Genomic DNA, 14919 nt, shown 5'->3' on the forward strand with positions numbered 1-14919 from the left:
ATACTGACACAACTGCTGTTCCTTTACATAAACCCATATGTGAGGAGTCTGGCTCCTGGTTAAAAACCCACGTGTGATATTTCAGGCCTAACTGTAGGCAATTTCAGGGCTGTGCCCAGCAGGCCTCAGGAGGAAGCTGCCCTCCCCATGCCAGTGGGCGCACAGCCAGTGCACTGTGGTCTCGGGAAGGAGCCGGGGCCAGGGACCCAGGCACCCCCCACCCCGGCCGGCCACGCTCTTATTTGCATTTGCATTCCTAGACTGAGATGCTCACAAAGCTATGGCTGTCTTGCTATAACAGCCAGGGGTGTCTTCACAGCGAAAGTGAACTAAGCAGGCTCAGGGAGTGAAATGCTGCAAATCCAATAAAGGCTGGTCCTTGGCCAGGTCTTGGGAGGAAAATTGAAGCCCTTGAGTGTCCTGCCTGATAAGAATGTCTCTGCCCAACTGGAGCATTGGACCTGACCGGATAGTTTGTGCTAACAGCATGATTGATGGCAGGGCCATCGGCCATGCTGTATCCCTTGACCTCTGGAGGGGCTGGAGACTGACTGACTGGTGTCAGCCCACCTGCTCCAGGCCCATACAACTACTCTCCAGTACAAACCCTGGCCACCAAGGCTCAGGGAGCCTCCCTGGGTGCCAGAACCTCCTGTGTGCTGCTGCACTCCGTGCTGGGGGACGGGGCGCTGTCCGCAGGCTGCACTGGGAGAGCACTGGAACTTCCGCCCTGGGCTCTCCTGGGCTCTGACCTGTGCACGTTTCACTGCGGAGACCAGGACCAGGAGGCCGCTGGTTTCGCTGAGAACTGTGACTCACTGACCCTGAGGGTGGTCTCATGGACCGGACTCAGCTGTCCGCTCACAGCTAGGATTGGAGGGCAGCTTGGGTACGTTGGCAGCCCCACAGCTTCGCCCACAAGAAAGAAGAGGTGCCCGTAGGCTCCATGCAGTCTCGTGGGGCTTTTTGCAGGGCAGCGGGCAGAGGAGTAGGCTAAGAGCCCTCCAGATGGTGAACACAGCCACCTGGCATTCTGTGGGTCCTTCCTCCACCTGGACACGACCAGGGACCATCACGTTCAGCAACAGGTGACCCGCTGTCAGGCCTTCAGTTGGCCCTCAATGAAGACTTGTTAATGAGCTTTAACGGGGGCTCTGGCTGTGGGCCAGGTCCTGGGTCCTGGAGGAAGTAGTGGGTGGAGGAGAGAGGGCCACGGGGGGACAGCTGGGACCTCTGGGTTGCAGAAAAGAAAGGGCTTGTTCAGGGCCACCAGTTCCTGGGCCACGCCAGGGAGTGTGGCTGGGGACCTGGCCCACAGGAGCGGAAAGCCAGGGCGCTGTGAGGCCTGAGGGTCCCCAGACAGCCCGGGGCCCAGGAGGCCCAGCTGGGGCAGGTGCTGGGCTGGGGCCGCCCTGGCTCCCGCTCCCCAGGGGGCGCCCCGCCGGCCTGGAGCAGGAGGAAGCAGAGGGGGCGCCACGCTGCGGAGCTGAGGCCATGGGCGCGTGGGCCGGGGCGCTGCTGCTGGCGCTGCTGCTGGCGCGGGGGGCCCTCGAGAAGCCGGGTGAGCTCAGGGGCACCGCTGCCGGGCTGGGGGCGCGGGGGCGGCACGGGGGTCGCGGGGGGCGGCAGAAAGGGGAGGCGGGGGCAGCAAGGGAGCCTCGGGGGGAGGGCGCCATGGGGGGAAGACGGGGGCTGCGGGGTTGGGGTGCGGCACAGGGGACAGGGGAGCTCACCTTCTTGCCTCCTCCCAGAGTCGCAGGAGGCCGACCTGTTGTCAGGTAAGGCGCCGGGATCGCGCCTCCCTGCGCGGTGCCGGGGCGGGGGCGCAGAGGGCGCCTCATCTATTCCTCTCCCGCCCCAGGATCAAAAAACTCATTGGTGTTGGAAAATAACTGATGGGCCCTGGGGGGAGGCGCAGGCCACGTGGGAGGGTCCCCAGTCACCTTCCTCCACGGGGACAGGAACCCAGGACGGCGCGGGGTCCTGGGAGGGCACGCGGATCCCCGGGGACCCCCTGCACGCGCCGCGTGGGGTCAGGCCAGGAGGGGCGAGCCTGCTTCGTGGCTGAGCCGGGGGTCCTTCTGTCCATCCCAGGGCCCTGCGGCCAGCGGACTATCCCGCCGCGCGTGGTGGGTGGAGAAGACTCGGTGCTGGGGCGCTGGCCATGGCAGGGGAGCCTGCGGCTGTGGGACTCCCACGTTTGCGGAGCCAGCTTGCTCAACCGCCGCTGGGTGCTCACAGCTGCGCACTGCTTCCAAGAGTGAGTCTGGGGTCAGATGGGGGCAGGTGGCGCATGCAGCGGGGGAGGGTGGGGACACTGACCTTGGCCACCAGCCTGGGCAGGCACTGGGCGAGCACATTACACGTGGGTGCGGCCTGGTATTCTCCAGGGCTCCTGCTCTGTTTCAACCCGTTACACTCACCCCAGGTCCCTTTAGTGCTCTTGGAGGGAACTCTGTTCAGGTTCTTCCAGAATGTTCTTCCAGAATTTCCACCAGACTTCGGGTATATTTTCCTCTTTTTTTTTTTTTTTTTTATTATTCAATGCATATGGCACCACCCTCTGTGCCATCCGCCCTCATTCCACCTCTGGTGGCTGTGTGCCACAGGAGTGCAGGACAGGGATGAGGGGCGCCTGCTGGGCACCGAGCCTGGCTGTGGCGCCCACTCCCAGGGAAGCCGTGCTGGCTGCACCCTGCTGGGCGCCCACACTGCCGGGCGCATCTGCTCATTCTTTGCCGCTGTCTGGGGGTCCCGCTGGAGGACTCGGCTCGATTCAAGTATTCTTAGGACAGCTCTGTGAGCTGACAAGACCCCACCGTCCCTCACAGTCCCCAGGTTCTGGGCCTTTGGCTGTGGCCTCTCTGGGCTGTCCCGTGTCTACAGGGGCTGTTGTGCCCAGGAGAAGGACTTGCTAATGGTGCCTGGGAGGGGCAGGAGTAGCAACCCCACAGCCTGACCTGCATTTTGCCCTCAGGTGGCCAATGCCACCTCCAGGGCCCCTGACTGCTCTCTCCTTCCCACCAGGTCGACTGACCCCTTTTTGTGGTCGGTCCAGTTTGGCGAGCTGACTTCCATGCCGTCTTTCTGGAACCTGCAGGCCTACTACAATCGTTACCAGGTGGAGAGGATTTATCTGAGTCCCAGGTTCCTGGGGTCGATATCCTATGACATCGCCATGGTGAAGTTGTCCACCTCCGTCGTGTACACTAACCACATCCAGCCCATCTGTCTCCTGGCCTCCACATTAGAGTTCGAGAACCGGACGGACTGCTGGGTGACCGGCTGGGGGAACATCGAAGAGGATAAGTGTGAGACTGGGGACAGGCGGGTCTGGGGGGTCCTACACTCATTTACTTGTCCCTGTGACTCAGGCACAGCAGCCCCCCCCCTTGGCCTGGGCACAGTGGGACCCCCTGCTGGCCTGCTCCCCTCCTCTCCTCACCTGCCTTTCTGCACTGGCTCCCACCTGCCAGGGTAGGAACCAAACACTCAGTTCTCACTGCCGCAGATTGTGGGGGCCAGAAGGAGAGTTTGAGAGGGAGGCCAGGCTGCGGGGAGGGGGCGGGAGGGATGGGGACAGCCTGGTGACAGGGGCCTCAGCCACATCCCCATGATGCTCACGAATCCCCAGGCGTTAGCTCCCCTCTCTGGCTCATCAAGAGTAGCATGCCAGGCCCACCCCCGGCCTGTGCCACCCCTCCTTAGAGAGGAGGCTCAAGTTGCTGTCTTTCTCTGTCCCCCCATCCCCCAATAGCTCTGCCATCTCCCTACACCCTCCAGGAAGTGCAAGTTGCCATCATAAACTCCTCCATGTGCAACCACCTGTATAAAAAGCCTGATTTCCGCACGGACATCTGGGGAGACATGGTTTGCGCTGGTTATCCCGAAGGTGGCAAGGATGCCTGCTTTGTGAGTGTCCCTCGTGCCACTCCCAGTCCCAGGGCTGAGAGCAGCCTGTGTCCCTTACCTCATTTGATCCGTATACCAACCCTGGGAGGTAGAGGCTGTGGGCCCACTTTGCAGATGCAGGAACTAAGGCTTGGTGGCTGCCCGGGGAGGAGTAGGATTCGCACCCAGCCCCATGGCCCGTCCAGCTCTCCTGGCCTCTCTGCTGCTCCCTGACCCTGCCCCAGGCTGGGCTCACCCATGTTGCTCCCCAGGGTGACTCAGGTGGACCCTTGGTGTGCGACAAGGAGGGACTGTGGTATCAGGTTGGAATCGTGAGCTGGGGAACGGGCTGTGGTCGGCCCAACCGGCCTGGTGTCTACACCAACGTCAGCCAGCACTTCAGTTGGATCCTGAAGCAGATGACCCAGAGTGGCATGCCGAAGCCAGACCCCTCCCTGCCGCTGCTCCTCACGCTGCTCTGGGCTCCCCGACTCCTGCAGCTTGAGGCTTGAGTGTCCTGTGCCCGTGAGGATCGAGTCACCTGCTGAGCCAGGCTCTGGTCTCTTCTGTCCTGTGTGCTAATAAACACATTTGAGAGACGCCTGGCAGAGCATTCCTCCAGCCTGGGGGCGCCCTGACAACTTCCTCCCTGTCACCCATGTCCAGTTCAGCCCCTGAGCTGCCCTAACCCCTAAGTCTTTGCCCACCCACGTGCATTAGCCCAGGTTTTGTTACAAGCGGCAGAGGTCTTCTCGGGACGATCCTGGCTGGAAGAGCAGTAGCAGCTGCAGCGTGTCCGGGGCTGGGAAGGCTGGGGGTGGGGGTGCCAAGGAGGAAACACTCCCAACGTCCCCATCCCGGGCTTCCCCGGCACACACATGCCAGCCACTCCCCGTCTCGCCACGGTCCCTGCAAGGCTGGCCGAGACCAGGACCTGGTACAGGGAGTTTATCTGGCAGGGGGTCCCAGGGAGCACAGGTGAAGAAGTAGGGAGATCAAGGCAGGGGAGGTAAAAATGCTAATGGTTTGTACAAACTTTGAGGTTACACTTGCTGGCAATAGAAGCAGAGTCCTGCTGGGCCTCAGCATTGGGACGCTGAGGACAAGGACTCTAGGGGAGGACAGTTCTCTCTTGACAGCCTCTCCGTCCACCCCGCACATGTTCGGGGTGGTCCTGGGGTCACAAGATGCTCCAGAGCTGCAGCTGACCCCAGGTGAGGCTGTGTGCGCCGACGGAGTTGCAACAGCTGCACTGTAAGTGGCTGGGCTGGGGACAGGGGGAGAGCATCAACCGTGTGTGCGCCCCATCAGCATCCCCCGACCCCAGCATCAGCGTGGCCAGGGAAGCAGCCCAGCAGGGCAGACTCAGTGGGCCCTCAGAACTCTGAAAGCAGATCTGCACTTGCCAAGATGCCTAAGTGCTGTGGGAACAAGGAGGTGGGAGGAGCTCTGGCCTGACTCCTCCCCCTCCCCAGTCCACAGCCGTGCTGCATGGAAAACGCATCCACCAGCAGCAAACCCTCCAGGTCACCGGTGAGCCTGGGGAGCAAGGCCGGAGTGGCTTCTGGCTCCCCACACCACAGAGGGGGCACCCCATAGAATGTACTCCCCACTCTGCACTGTCCTGGGCTCCTCTTCTTCACCTACCTGGGGACCGAGCGGCCCGGGCACTGGCTGTGGCCCGGTCTCCTTGCTCCCCTCTCTCATGGAGGGGTTAACACCCACTGGGGAAGCAGTCCAGCCTGCACTCGACACCCTACAGCACCCTCTGGCTCCTGTCCCATTCCCGCTGTTGCTGTCCGCTCCCCTCCTCACTCTGCTCCACCCGCACGGGCTGCGTGGGGCCCTGTGTGCCCACCCTTCTCTGCCTCTGGCCTTTCCTGATGCTGTTTCCTCCGTCTGGAGTGTCCCCCCTTTCCAGGGTGACCCCTGCCCCTGAGTCAGGCCTCCGTCTAGAAGTTAGCTCCTCCCTGGGCCTGGCCCCAGGCTTCTGTCGCTCCAGCCCATTGCTCCCATTTTATTCCTCAGGCCAAGGGGCGCAGTTTGTTATCGCACGTGTGATGTTTCCCAGGTGGGTGGCCCGTGCACCTGTGGCAGCCATGGGTCAGAGGCCTGCGGTGTTTGGCCTGGGCTGGGCAGTGCCAGAGGAGCTCCCGTGGTCTGCGCTGGGTGCACCTGGCCACGGTGTTGCTTCTGGCCCCTGCGTGGGCGCCATGGCATTGTGCCAGATAGAGGGGGCACTGGAGACAGCTCCTTGTGGAGGGGAGGGGGCCCCTGCTCCTGGAAGTCTCGTGGGGTCTGAGGCTGGTGGAAGGAAGGAGCTCTTGGCCTTGGCCAGACCCCAGGACTGGGAAAAGGGGAGGGGACAGACCTGGACGCCTACCAAGATGTGGACGGGACAAGCACCGTGTACCATTGGAGTGTCCCCCAACTCCCGCCCCAGGGAGCGCTCCCTGGAGGGCCCAAGGCAGCCACCTGGCAGCTCCGAGGAGCCCCCTGCCCAGTGGCCCCTGTGAGTGGCTCCTGAGGATGAGGGTGTGAGCGCCTGGGCACAGGAGGGGGTGCCACCACCCCTGCTGCACCGCAAGCCAAGTCAGACACATCGGCTGAGAGCCGGGACCCCAGGCTGGGAAGAAAGCAAGCCCGAGGGGGCGCCCTGGAGCTCGCCACCCAGGATTGGGCGGGCTGGGGCCCTGCAGACCCCTGGGAGAAGCTTTGAACCGTCAGGAACCGGGTGACCAGCCCTTCCTAGGGCCTCTGTGCCCCCACCCTCCCCTCCTGACCCAGGGACAGCAGCCCTGGCAGGGTTTGGGTCCCTGAGATGCACCTGCTGGCCTCAAACCTTTGCCCTGCCCCTGTCAGGCTCGTGACCTTGAGCTGGTCACCTAGGCTGTCGGGGACTCAGCTCCTCATCTGCAGAGCGGGAGTGGTTGTTGGGGGAGTCACCCAGATCGCAGTAAGAGATTTGAGGTTTGGGAACGGGGATACGAAGAGTGGGCCAGGTCTAGGGTCCTTATTAGTTTCCTGCGCTGCTGTAGGAAATGACCATGCTTTAGGGGCACTGTCCCCAGCTGTCTCCAGCTCTGGCCTTTGCCCAGAGATCCCTGGGGCTGGAACATCCTCCTCCCCTTGTCTCCACTCAGCCAATTCTCCCTCATCCTTTAAGACTTAGCTCAGACAGCGCCTCCTCCAGGAAGACTTCCCTGAAGCACACCCTCACCACCTCACCTCTGGGCAGCTGCCTACGCACAGCCACCGCATGTGCGCCCATCAGTGCAGGTGCTGCCGTGACCTGCCACCATCTGCTTCTGCATCCGACCCCATGGGGCAGCCAGCCCTGCAGCTGCACACCTGGCCTCTTCTGTGCACCCCCAGGGCCCGGGGAGCCCGGTGTGGACGCCCTTGGCAAATGACTGCTGCGTGAATGGGTGGACGCGGGGCTGCCCTGAGGCCCCGTGGCCACTCGGAGAAGCCTGGCACTGAGCCCGGCCCAGAGAGGCAGCGGGATGGGGCTGGGGGACGGGGCAGTGGTGGCCCTGGAGGCAGACTCCTCAACGATCGTGGGATCAGGGCGAGGTCTTTGCAGGTAGGGCTCCTGTCCTTGGCGGAGTCACCTCTGTCCCACCCTTCAGCTTGGTTCTCCGGGCTCCAGCCCCGGGAGCTTTGTGCCCCAGGAGGCGGGAAGGCTTTGGCGCTACTGGTGGCACCCAGGACCCAAGCACCACACTGGACACACTGTCCCTGCAGAAGCTTTATTTATTGGTGACGTCAGATTCAGCGTCACAACTCCGTTACCCCAGGACCGTTTGCCACCACACCCCATCTGGCTTCAGCATTTGTCACCTTGTAAACTGCCCTGTAACTATTGCCAAATAAGTGCCTCATCATCATCCTCATGATCATCAGGATCATCATCATCATCATCATCATCACCATTGCCATCAACATCACCATCATCTGTTGCAGTGGTGGCCTCCACTGTCGGAAAATCCCAAGTAAAGCCGATGCCCTTGAGGCCGAGGAGTCCATACTGGCCAAAGATGCCCGTGAGCACCTGTCCCTGTTGGCTGGGGAAGGCAGAGAACTGCTTGCCAACGCTCTTCCCAAAGGAGATGCAGCCTCTCATGTCGGTGCACACGGACAGGAAATGGATTAGTAAGTCGAATGAGCCGTGGATCTCGGTGATGTATTCACCCGGCCACAGGAGGAGTTCCTGGCCCTTCCCACCCGAAGCGCCATGTCGATCATCCCAGCTGTCTCCAAATTTCACCTGGATACTGCGGGGTGGGGGTGGGGTGTGAGGTTTGAACCCTTGCCATCTGGGGTGACCCAGCCCCTCCCAGAGCCTCCATGCCCACCCCCCGACCCAGGGACAGCAGCCCTGGCAGAGTTTGGGTCCCCGAGATGGACCTGCTGGCCTCAAACCCTTGCTCTGCCACTGCAGTGACCTTGAGCTGGTCACCCAGGATCTCCAGGACTCAGCTCCTCATCTGCAGAGTGGGAGTGGTTGTTGGAGGCATCACCCAGATCGAGGTAGGAGAGCCCTTGTGGGCCAGGTCATCACAGCCCTCAGGAGGGGCTGCCGCTGTCCCAGCGGCTGACAGCGGGGCTGTCCCTGGCCAAGCTGGGGCCTCCTGAGCCCGAGTGACTCCCAACGGAGCAGCTCTGGGGCTGACGAGCAGGTGACTTCCCACAGTCACCAGCCTGTCCAGCTCACCCTCCTAGAACAGCCCAGGGAGCAGGGGCAGGTCGTACCGTGCAGTAGGAGGGAGGGGGCAGGTGAGGGGAGAGGAGGTGGCTGAGGAACAGGGACACATGGAAGGGAGGTGTCCGGGGGCAATAAGGGCCCAGCTGGCCTCAGGGAGTCCCCAGGAGCCAGGCAGGACGTTCCCAGACCCTGGCTGCGCTGGGACGGGGTGTCGGGCGGTGGCCTGGAGCCCACTCACCTTTTGATGTTGTTAACAGCACCGATGAACACCCGCAGCCCCGTGATTTCACCATCGAAGTTCTCAGAGGTCCTGAAATAAGTGCCTCCTCCCAGCCCATAGTGCCCTGCAGGGAGGAAAGAAACGGGAGAGAAGCCCACACGGGGATAGGCAGGCGGCCTCTGCAGCGCAGGGGACATGCCCCTCCGGGAAGACAGGGTGGCCTGTGACCAGAGTCCACCTGAGACAAGGGCTGGGGTGAGTCCCGGGCCCTCCCGGATGGAGAGGGGAGGTGGCTGCCTGGGGGCTGGGCCGGGCGGGGGACCAGCTGGACTTACGGGCGGCCCAGCAGGGGCGGCTCCCCAGGAGGGCGAGAGTCAGCAGCAGCAGCATGGCCTGTGGCGCGTCCAGGGCTCTGGGGAGAAGAGCAGAGGCCGCCTGACTCCCACCGGGACAGTCTGCGCCAGGGAGTCTTGCTGTGCCTGGGCGCCCTCCACCTGGCCTTTATACCCTCTGAGCCCCGTGGGCCCCCGTCCAGAAGGAAGGAGCGAGGGGCCACCAGGGCCAGGAAGGGGCTGGGCGGCGGGACTCTTCCTGGGGGAGGCACCCGGTCGCGCAGTGTTTGCTGTCCTGGCCCCGCAGCCTACACAAACAGCACCGGGGACAGTAACAGGCATTTTATGGTCACCTCTGTGTTCTCTCTCCTCAGCACCTGCACAGACCTTAACGGCAAAGGTGGGGAGAGGTTTGCTCAGGGCCTTCTCCAGCCCGGCCAGACAGGATTCAACCCGGGCAGTGGCAGGTCAGGTGCCCACAGACGCTCTGCCACGGGCACACTGGACTCAGGGCCCCTCCGGGCCAGGCAGCTCCTGGTGTCTGCCAGGCTTTCTGGAGCCCAGCCGAGCTCCCCGCTGACCCTGAGAGCCAGGGTGGACAGTCCAGTTCTTTGTGCCCTAAGCAGGGGTCAGGGGCACCGCAGACCCTGGCCCTCCATGTCCTGTCCTCGGAAGGTGGCCGTGGTCTCTCCTGTGTGCCGGGTCTAGGCACAGGGGGAGGAACCCGGCTTGATGGGTTTACGGGCCACGGGAGGGAAGGACACCAAAGGTGCGGTCGGTGCCCTGACAGGGGATGGAGGGTCGGGGGCGGGCCATTGTCCCGGCCAGGCCTTCTGAGGGCGCCTACGGCCAGGCCGAGGGTCCGCGTTACCCGGGCGACAACAGGGCGCTCTGGGAGGGATCCTGTGAAGGTGGGCAGGGACCCCTGTTTGCATAAAACCCTTGTCTGGAGATGTTTCATCCCAAGGATTTTGAAGGAACCAAAGGCACCGGTTTGGGAAGGAACTGGGGTCTGGGGAAGTGGTCGGGTCGTAGGCTAAGGATGGGGGACAAGGGACAAAGGTCCTCAGACACCCACCCGAGAGCAGGTCGAGGGGACCGAGAGCTCAGTGGAGGTTCCATGCGTGTCCTGTGCACAGCTGGTGCGACCTGGCGGCTGAAGCCCAGGCTGTGCCCGGGGCCTCCGGCCGTGGTGGGGGTCGGCCTTGGGGTGGGGGGTTATCAGCGCAGCGCTGGAGCCGGACGCCGCCCAGGCCCGGCCTCGCTGCTGCGCGCTGGGGTGGGACTCGGGGCGCTTGCGTCACCGCTCTGTGCTGTGATGGCCTCACCTGCTCTGCCTGGACAACGACAGAACCTACTCAGAGGGCGGCCCTGAGCACCCCGCCGCACTCTCCACGGAAGGGCCGGTCACCCGCAGTTTGCCTTCGCGCTGTGCGGGCAGGTGTGCTAAGTCCTTCTCTGCAAAGAGCAAAATTAGAAACACCGGACGTGTCCACGGAGGGAGGGCTGAGTGCACCCTGGGCGGCGTCCTCACTGGGGGGCTCTGCGGGGGTGGGGAGGGCAGCAGGCCCGGTGTCCCCGCGTGTCCAGGTGCCCCACGTGCGTCCAAGGAAAGGGGGTGCAGAGAACGGCTCTGTCTGCGCACAGCCTGACTCTGCCAGTGCTGGCTCAGCAGGACCAGGGGACGCCAGTCTCATGGGTCTCATGGGGACGACAGTGGAGGAGGGACCGCAGGCGGGGCACTTCCATCACCTGCGCCAGGGGCCTGCGCCAGGGTGGGCAAACGGTGGCTCAGGCCAGACCGGCCTCCGCCCGCGTCTGCACAGCGCAGGAGCCACAAGGGCGTTTTACATGTTAAAACTGTTAGGAACAATGAAGAAAATGATATTTTATGAAAGATGACAATTCTTTGAGATTCCGATGCGGGTGTTCACAAGCGCTAGCAGCCCACGGCCACGTGTTTTCAGACCCCTGTCGAGGCCTCGGGAGAAGCCTCCTTCACGGCGGCGGAGGCCGAAGAGGCCGAAGCCCTTGGCAAGGGCAGCTCTGGCGCCGGAGCGGGAGCCGGGGGCTGCTCAGAGGGGCTGGTGTCCCCGCCCAGCCCAGCCCGAGGGCACTTTTCCTGGTGTGGCTGCCAGCTCCCTCGCCTTCCTTCTCACTGCAGGCTGGCAGGGTCGGCGCCCAGAAGGAGGGTCCGTCTGGCCGGGACTCCAGGAAGCGGCGGCCAGGGTGCGGGGGGCGAAGGAGCAGACAGTGACCAGCCTGGCCAGTGGAATCCGGGACTTGCCCAAGTGCACACTGGGGCGCATTTCCAGAGTGCACCAGGCGGGGAGCACAGATACACCTCCACACGTGCACTTGAACATGCAGGAAGCACACACGAGGGCGCCCCAAGCACACCCGGGAGCCCGCAGGCACGATACACTCCTGCACCCCCGCGTGTGCAGGCTTGCAGGGTAGCCCACCTGGTGGGAGGTCCCGGCCCCACAGAACTCTGCCCACCCCCCACCCCCGTCCACCCTGGCCCAGTGCTGGCCCTGAGCCACGCTTGGGGACACTCAACACAGGCCCTTTGTCCCTCGGGATCAGGGCTCTCCAAGAGGGGGATTTACTGAGCATTTATTTCCTGGCCCGGGCACGCCCAGTCCCAACTCTGCCAGGAAACGACAATGAGGCCTTCTCTTGCCAGCAGTGGTGGGCTCTGGGCTGGCTGGCCCTGGTGTCAGGGGTTGGGTTAGGGCCACCGGCCCTGGGCCCCCTGCCCTCCTCGTGTGGGGCTTGGAAGCCACCTCTGAGGCCTGGGGCTCAGCAGACAGAGTGTCTCCATCTGCAGCCCCCTCAGAGCCGCGAGGGCCTCCCGGGAAGCCCCAGCTTCAGAAGGAGGGCGGAGCCTGTGCCCCTGGCTCAGGTCCTCACATGGGGTCGGCGGGGTGGGGACAGCTGTGGTCTCCTCATCTTATAAGGACACTAACCCCAATATAGGGGTCCTTCCACATGGCCTCATCAAAACCTGATGACCTCCAATGGCCCCACCTCCTAACACCCTCACGTTGGGGCTTGAAGTTACGAAATTGGGGGCACACAAACATTCAGACCGTACCACCTGCTTAGCACCCCCATCCTCACCTGGGACTGGTACCTGCTGGGACCCGGGGCTCTCCCTGCTCTCCTGACCTCCTCTCTTGGGGGCTGGAAACAGCCCCCATTGCTGGAGACCTGGGGCCCCTCTGCCGGTGTGTCTGGCCCATTTGCTCGGGGCCTGCCCTGCACCATGAAGGCGTGACCGGCACTGGCTTAGCCTCACTTGTGTACCAGAGTTGTAGCCCGATAGAGCCATTCCTCTGATAGATATGGAAAGGAAATATTGGGTGTGGGGAATAGTAACACAAGGAATGGCCTAGGGGAAAAAAAAAAGCAAAAATATTTTCTGTCTCTTTAAAACCTCCTCCACTCCTTTTTGAGAACTAGAGCCTGCATCCCGGCTTCAGGCCGGCTGGGAGGGGCACAGTCTGTCTTTTGTTATTTGTGCTGAAGGAGATGGCACAGCCCAGTCCTGGTAAAGAGAGGTCCTGGGCGGAGGTCCGGGGATTGTCTTCAGCGAGACGGGACGATCAGAACCAGCCACTATAGCGGAACAGTAACTGCCTGAAGCTGAGAACCCGTCCTGGAAAGCTCGGTGTTTCTGCTTATTGTGAGGACGATGGCACAGACAGGCATCTCCATCCTCCTCCTCTGCTGGCAAAGTAATCAAACTTCTCTTTCCTTCCTCATCAGACCGCTTGTTCTCATTCTGATGCAGCCCGGAGAACAGGTGCGAGCTTTGGATAACAGATTTGGCGTCTCTGGTGTGGCCATTGGCTTCCCAGGTGAGTGGCACCCTGGACTGCTGGAAGGGGCAGGGGGCGCTCCGGGTCAAGCCAGGGGTGGGAGCATCGCCTTATGGGTAGGAAAGAAAGGGATTCCTAGCACGTGCTGGGGCAGGATTAGCTCCGAGGAGCCCATGCCTTTCTTTCCGGATGGACACCGCTCCAACAGACCTGCACTGAGTTGAAGATAAGGAAATAGATTTACGAGGCCTCTCGACAGCCACAGCCATTTGTGAGTAAAGCCCCAGGGTGCTGAGACCCTGTTTCCACTCACTGGGGGGTGGTTCAGGCCTCCCTGTTGGTTTAGAGGCGCCGTTTGCGGGTGCAAATGTAGTGGTTTTGTGGAGCCGGGATGTGGTTTGAGTTTGGGGCTCTTTGTGGTTCCCAGGGAACAGGGGGGACTAGGCCCCCATTTCAGGAGGGTTTCCCAGGGAATGGCGTTGGGGAGGGGGGATTAGAATCGATCTCTTCGGATTCGCATTTGTGAACCTTCCGGCCACAGGCCGGGGCATTTGGGGCACCATTGAGGTGCAATTTGGGTGGCCTTTGTCCCCTTTGGATTCCCATTTGTTTGATAGGCCTGGCATTTTGTGTTGAGAATTCTGTTGTCTGTGTTTGTTTGGAAAGTTTTGTTGCAACATAGGAAAGTTCCATCTAAAAGTCTCTTGGGAAAAATTTTGGCTGGTTAACTTACAGCTGCTAGCCTACATCTAAGGAAAATGGTTTTATCGTAATCAATGTGTGTGCTGGAGTATGAGGAAAAGTGGATGTTAAATGAAGCTTTAAATTTTACTGTCTTATAACTAAAATTATTTTGTCAAAGGTCAAGGAAATGGGACAAGATCCCATATGTGTTGGGTTATTGGGTAGAAAATGTTTGATTACCTTGTTTCATTCTTTTTTTTTTTTTTTGAGACAGAGTCTCACTCTGTTGCCCGGGCTAGAGTGCCGTGGCGTCAGCCTAGCTTACAGCAACCTCAAACTCCTGGGCTCAAGCGATCCTCCTGCCTCAGCCTCCCAAGTAGCTGGGACTACAGGCATGTGCCACCATGCCCGGCTAACTTTTTCTACATATTTTTGGTTTTCTGGTTAATGTCTTTCTATTTTTAGTAGAGACGGGGTTCTTGTTCTTGCTCAGGCTGGTCTCGAACTCCTGACCTTGTTTGATTCTAGGTCGGACATTTCATATTTAAGGACCTAGTAGAAGGTTAAAGGTCTGGGATAAAGTTAATGGTTTAGCTAAACAGTTGAATTCCCCTGGCAAAAGGGAGGAACCAGGGGGCACAGCCTGCTGCCACAGGGTGAGGGCATTGGGGGACAGAGTGCCTCTTGCCCCCACCCCCAGGCATGGGTGGGACAGGGCACCAACTCCCCGGGAGAGGAGGGGAGTCAATCTGCGGGGAGGCCCTGCGGGCTCTGATCTGCGGTGCCAGAGGCACAGCTGGTTGGGGAAACAGCTGGAGGCAACTAATACCCACCACAGCCATTTGCACAGAGTAGGGCGGAGGGAAAAACGCCTGCCACCTGGCCGCCCCCCACCGGGTGCAAGTGCTGGCAGCTGTGTATCGTGCCCAGCAGAATTTCTATCTGCCTTTGGGGTTTGCTGAGAACTGGACTAGGGCACTTAAGAAAGAAAATTTCTTCTTGTTTACATAAGGTCCTGGGCGGAGGTTGGGAGATTGTCTTCAGCGAGATGGGGGGTTCAGAACCGTCAACTGTAGGGGAACAGTAACTGCCTGAAGCTGAGAACCCATCCTGGAAAGCTCGGTGTTTCTGCTTATAGTGAGGATGATGGCACAGACAGGCATCTCCATCCTCCTCTGCTGGCAAAGTAATCAAACTTCTCTTTCCTTCCTCCTCAAACCGCTTGTTCTCATTCTTCTGATGTGGCTTCGAGAATGA

General features: G+C 61.3%; 2 protein-coding genes across 2 annotated transcripts; one reads left to right on the forward strand and one right to left on the reverse strand.

The window, feature by feature from the left end:
- The first annotated feature begins 1494 nt into the window (after positions 1 to 1494).
- On the forward strand, positions 1495 to 4403 carry PRSS21 (serine protease 21). The gene is made up of 6 exons (XM_069485706.1): positions 1495 to 1561; positions 1752 to 1778; positions 2095 to 2260; positions 3028 to 3311; positions 3758 to 3912; positions 4164 to 4403. Exons 1-6 carry the CDS (start codon positions 1495 to 1497, stop codon positions 4401 to 4403), a joined length of 939 nt encoding a protein of 312 aa, XP_069341807.1.
- A 3261-nt stretch (positions 4404 to 7664) lies between these two features.
- ZG16B (zymogen granule protein 16B) lies at positions 7665 to 9253 on the reverse strand. Its single transcript, XM_069486747.1, has 3 exons — positions 9155 to 9253; positions 8838 to 8943; positions 7665 to 8168 (listed from the first exon to the last, which is right to left on the reverse strand). Exons 1-3 carry the CDS (start codon positions 9207 to 9209, stop codon positions 7754 to 7756), a joined length of 576 nt encoding a protein of 191 aa, XP_069342848.1. The 5' UTR covers positions 9210 to 9253; the 3' UTR covers positions 7665 to 7753.
- Positions 9254 to 14919: the final 5666 nt, after the last annotated feature.

This window comes from Eulemur rufifrons, chromosome 14, assembly GCF_041146395.1.
Source record: "Eulemur rufifrons isolate Redbay chromosome 14, OSU_ERuf_1, whole genome shotgun sequence".
NCBI lineage: Eukaryota > Metazoa > Chordata > Mammalia > Primates > Lemuridae > Eulemur > Eulemur rufifrons.

What these genes read in the sequence shown, in the direction of transcription:
- PRSS21 (XM_069485706.1), top strand. Translation starts at nt 1,495, where the DNA reads ATGGGCGCGTGGGCCGGGGCGCTGCTGCTGGCGCTGCTGCTGGCGCGG. An exon ending in GGGGGCCCTCGAGAAGCCGG is followed by an intron (nt 1,562 to 1,751) that starts GTGAGCTCAGGG and finishes GCCTCCTCCCAG; the next exon opens with AGTCGCAGGAGGCCGACCTG. An exon ending in GGAGGCCGACCTGTTGTCAG is followed by an intron (nt 1,779 to 2,094) that starts GTAAGGCGCCGG and finishes TGTCCATCCCAG; the next exon opens with GGCCCTGCGGCCAGCGGACT.
- ZG16B (XM_069486747.1), bottom strand. Translation starts at nt 9,209, where the DNA reads ATGCTGCTGCTGCTGACTCTCGCCCTCCTGGGGAGCCGCCCCTGCTGG. An exon ending in CCGCCCCTGCTGGGCCGCCC is followed by an intron (nt 8,944 to 9,154) that starts GTAAGTCCAGCT and finishes TCCTCCCTGCAG; the next exon opens with GGCACTATGGGCTGGGAGGA. An exon ending in GCTGTTAACAACATCAAAAG is followed by an intron (nt 8,169 to 8,837) that starts GTGAGTGGGCTC and finishes CCCACCCCGCAG; the next exon opens with TATCCAGGTGAAATTTGGAG.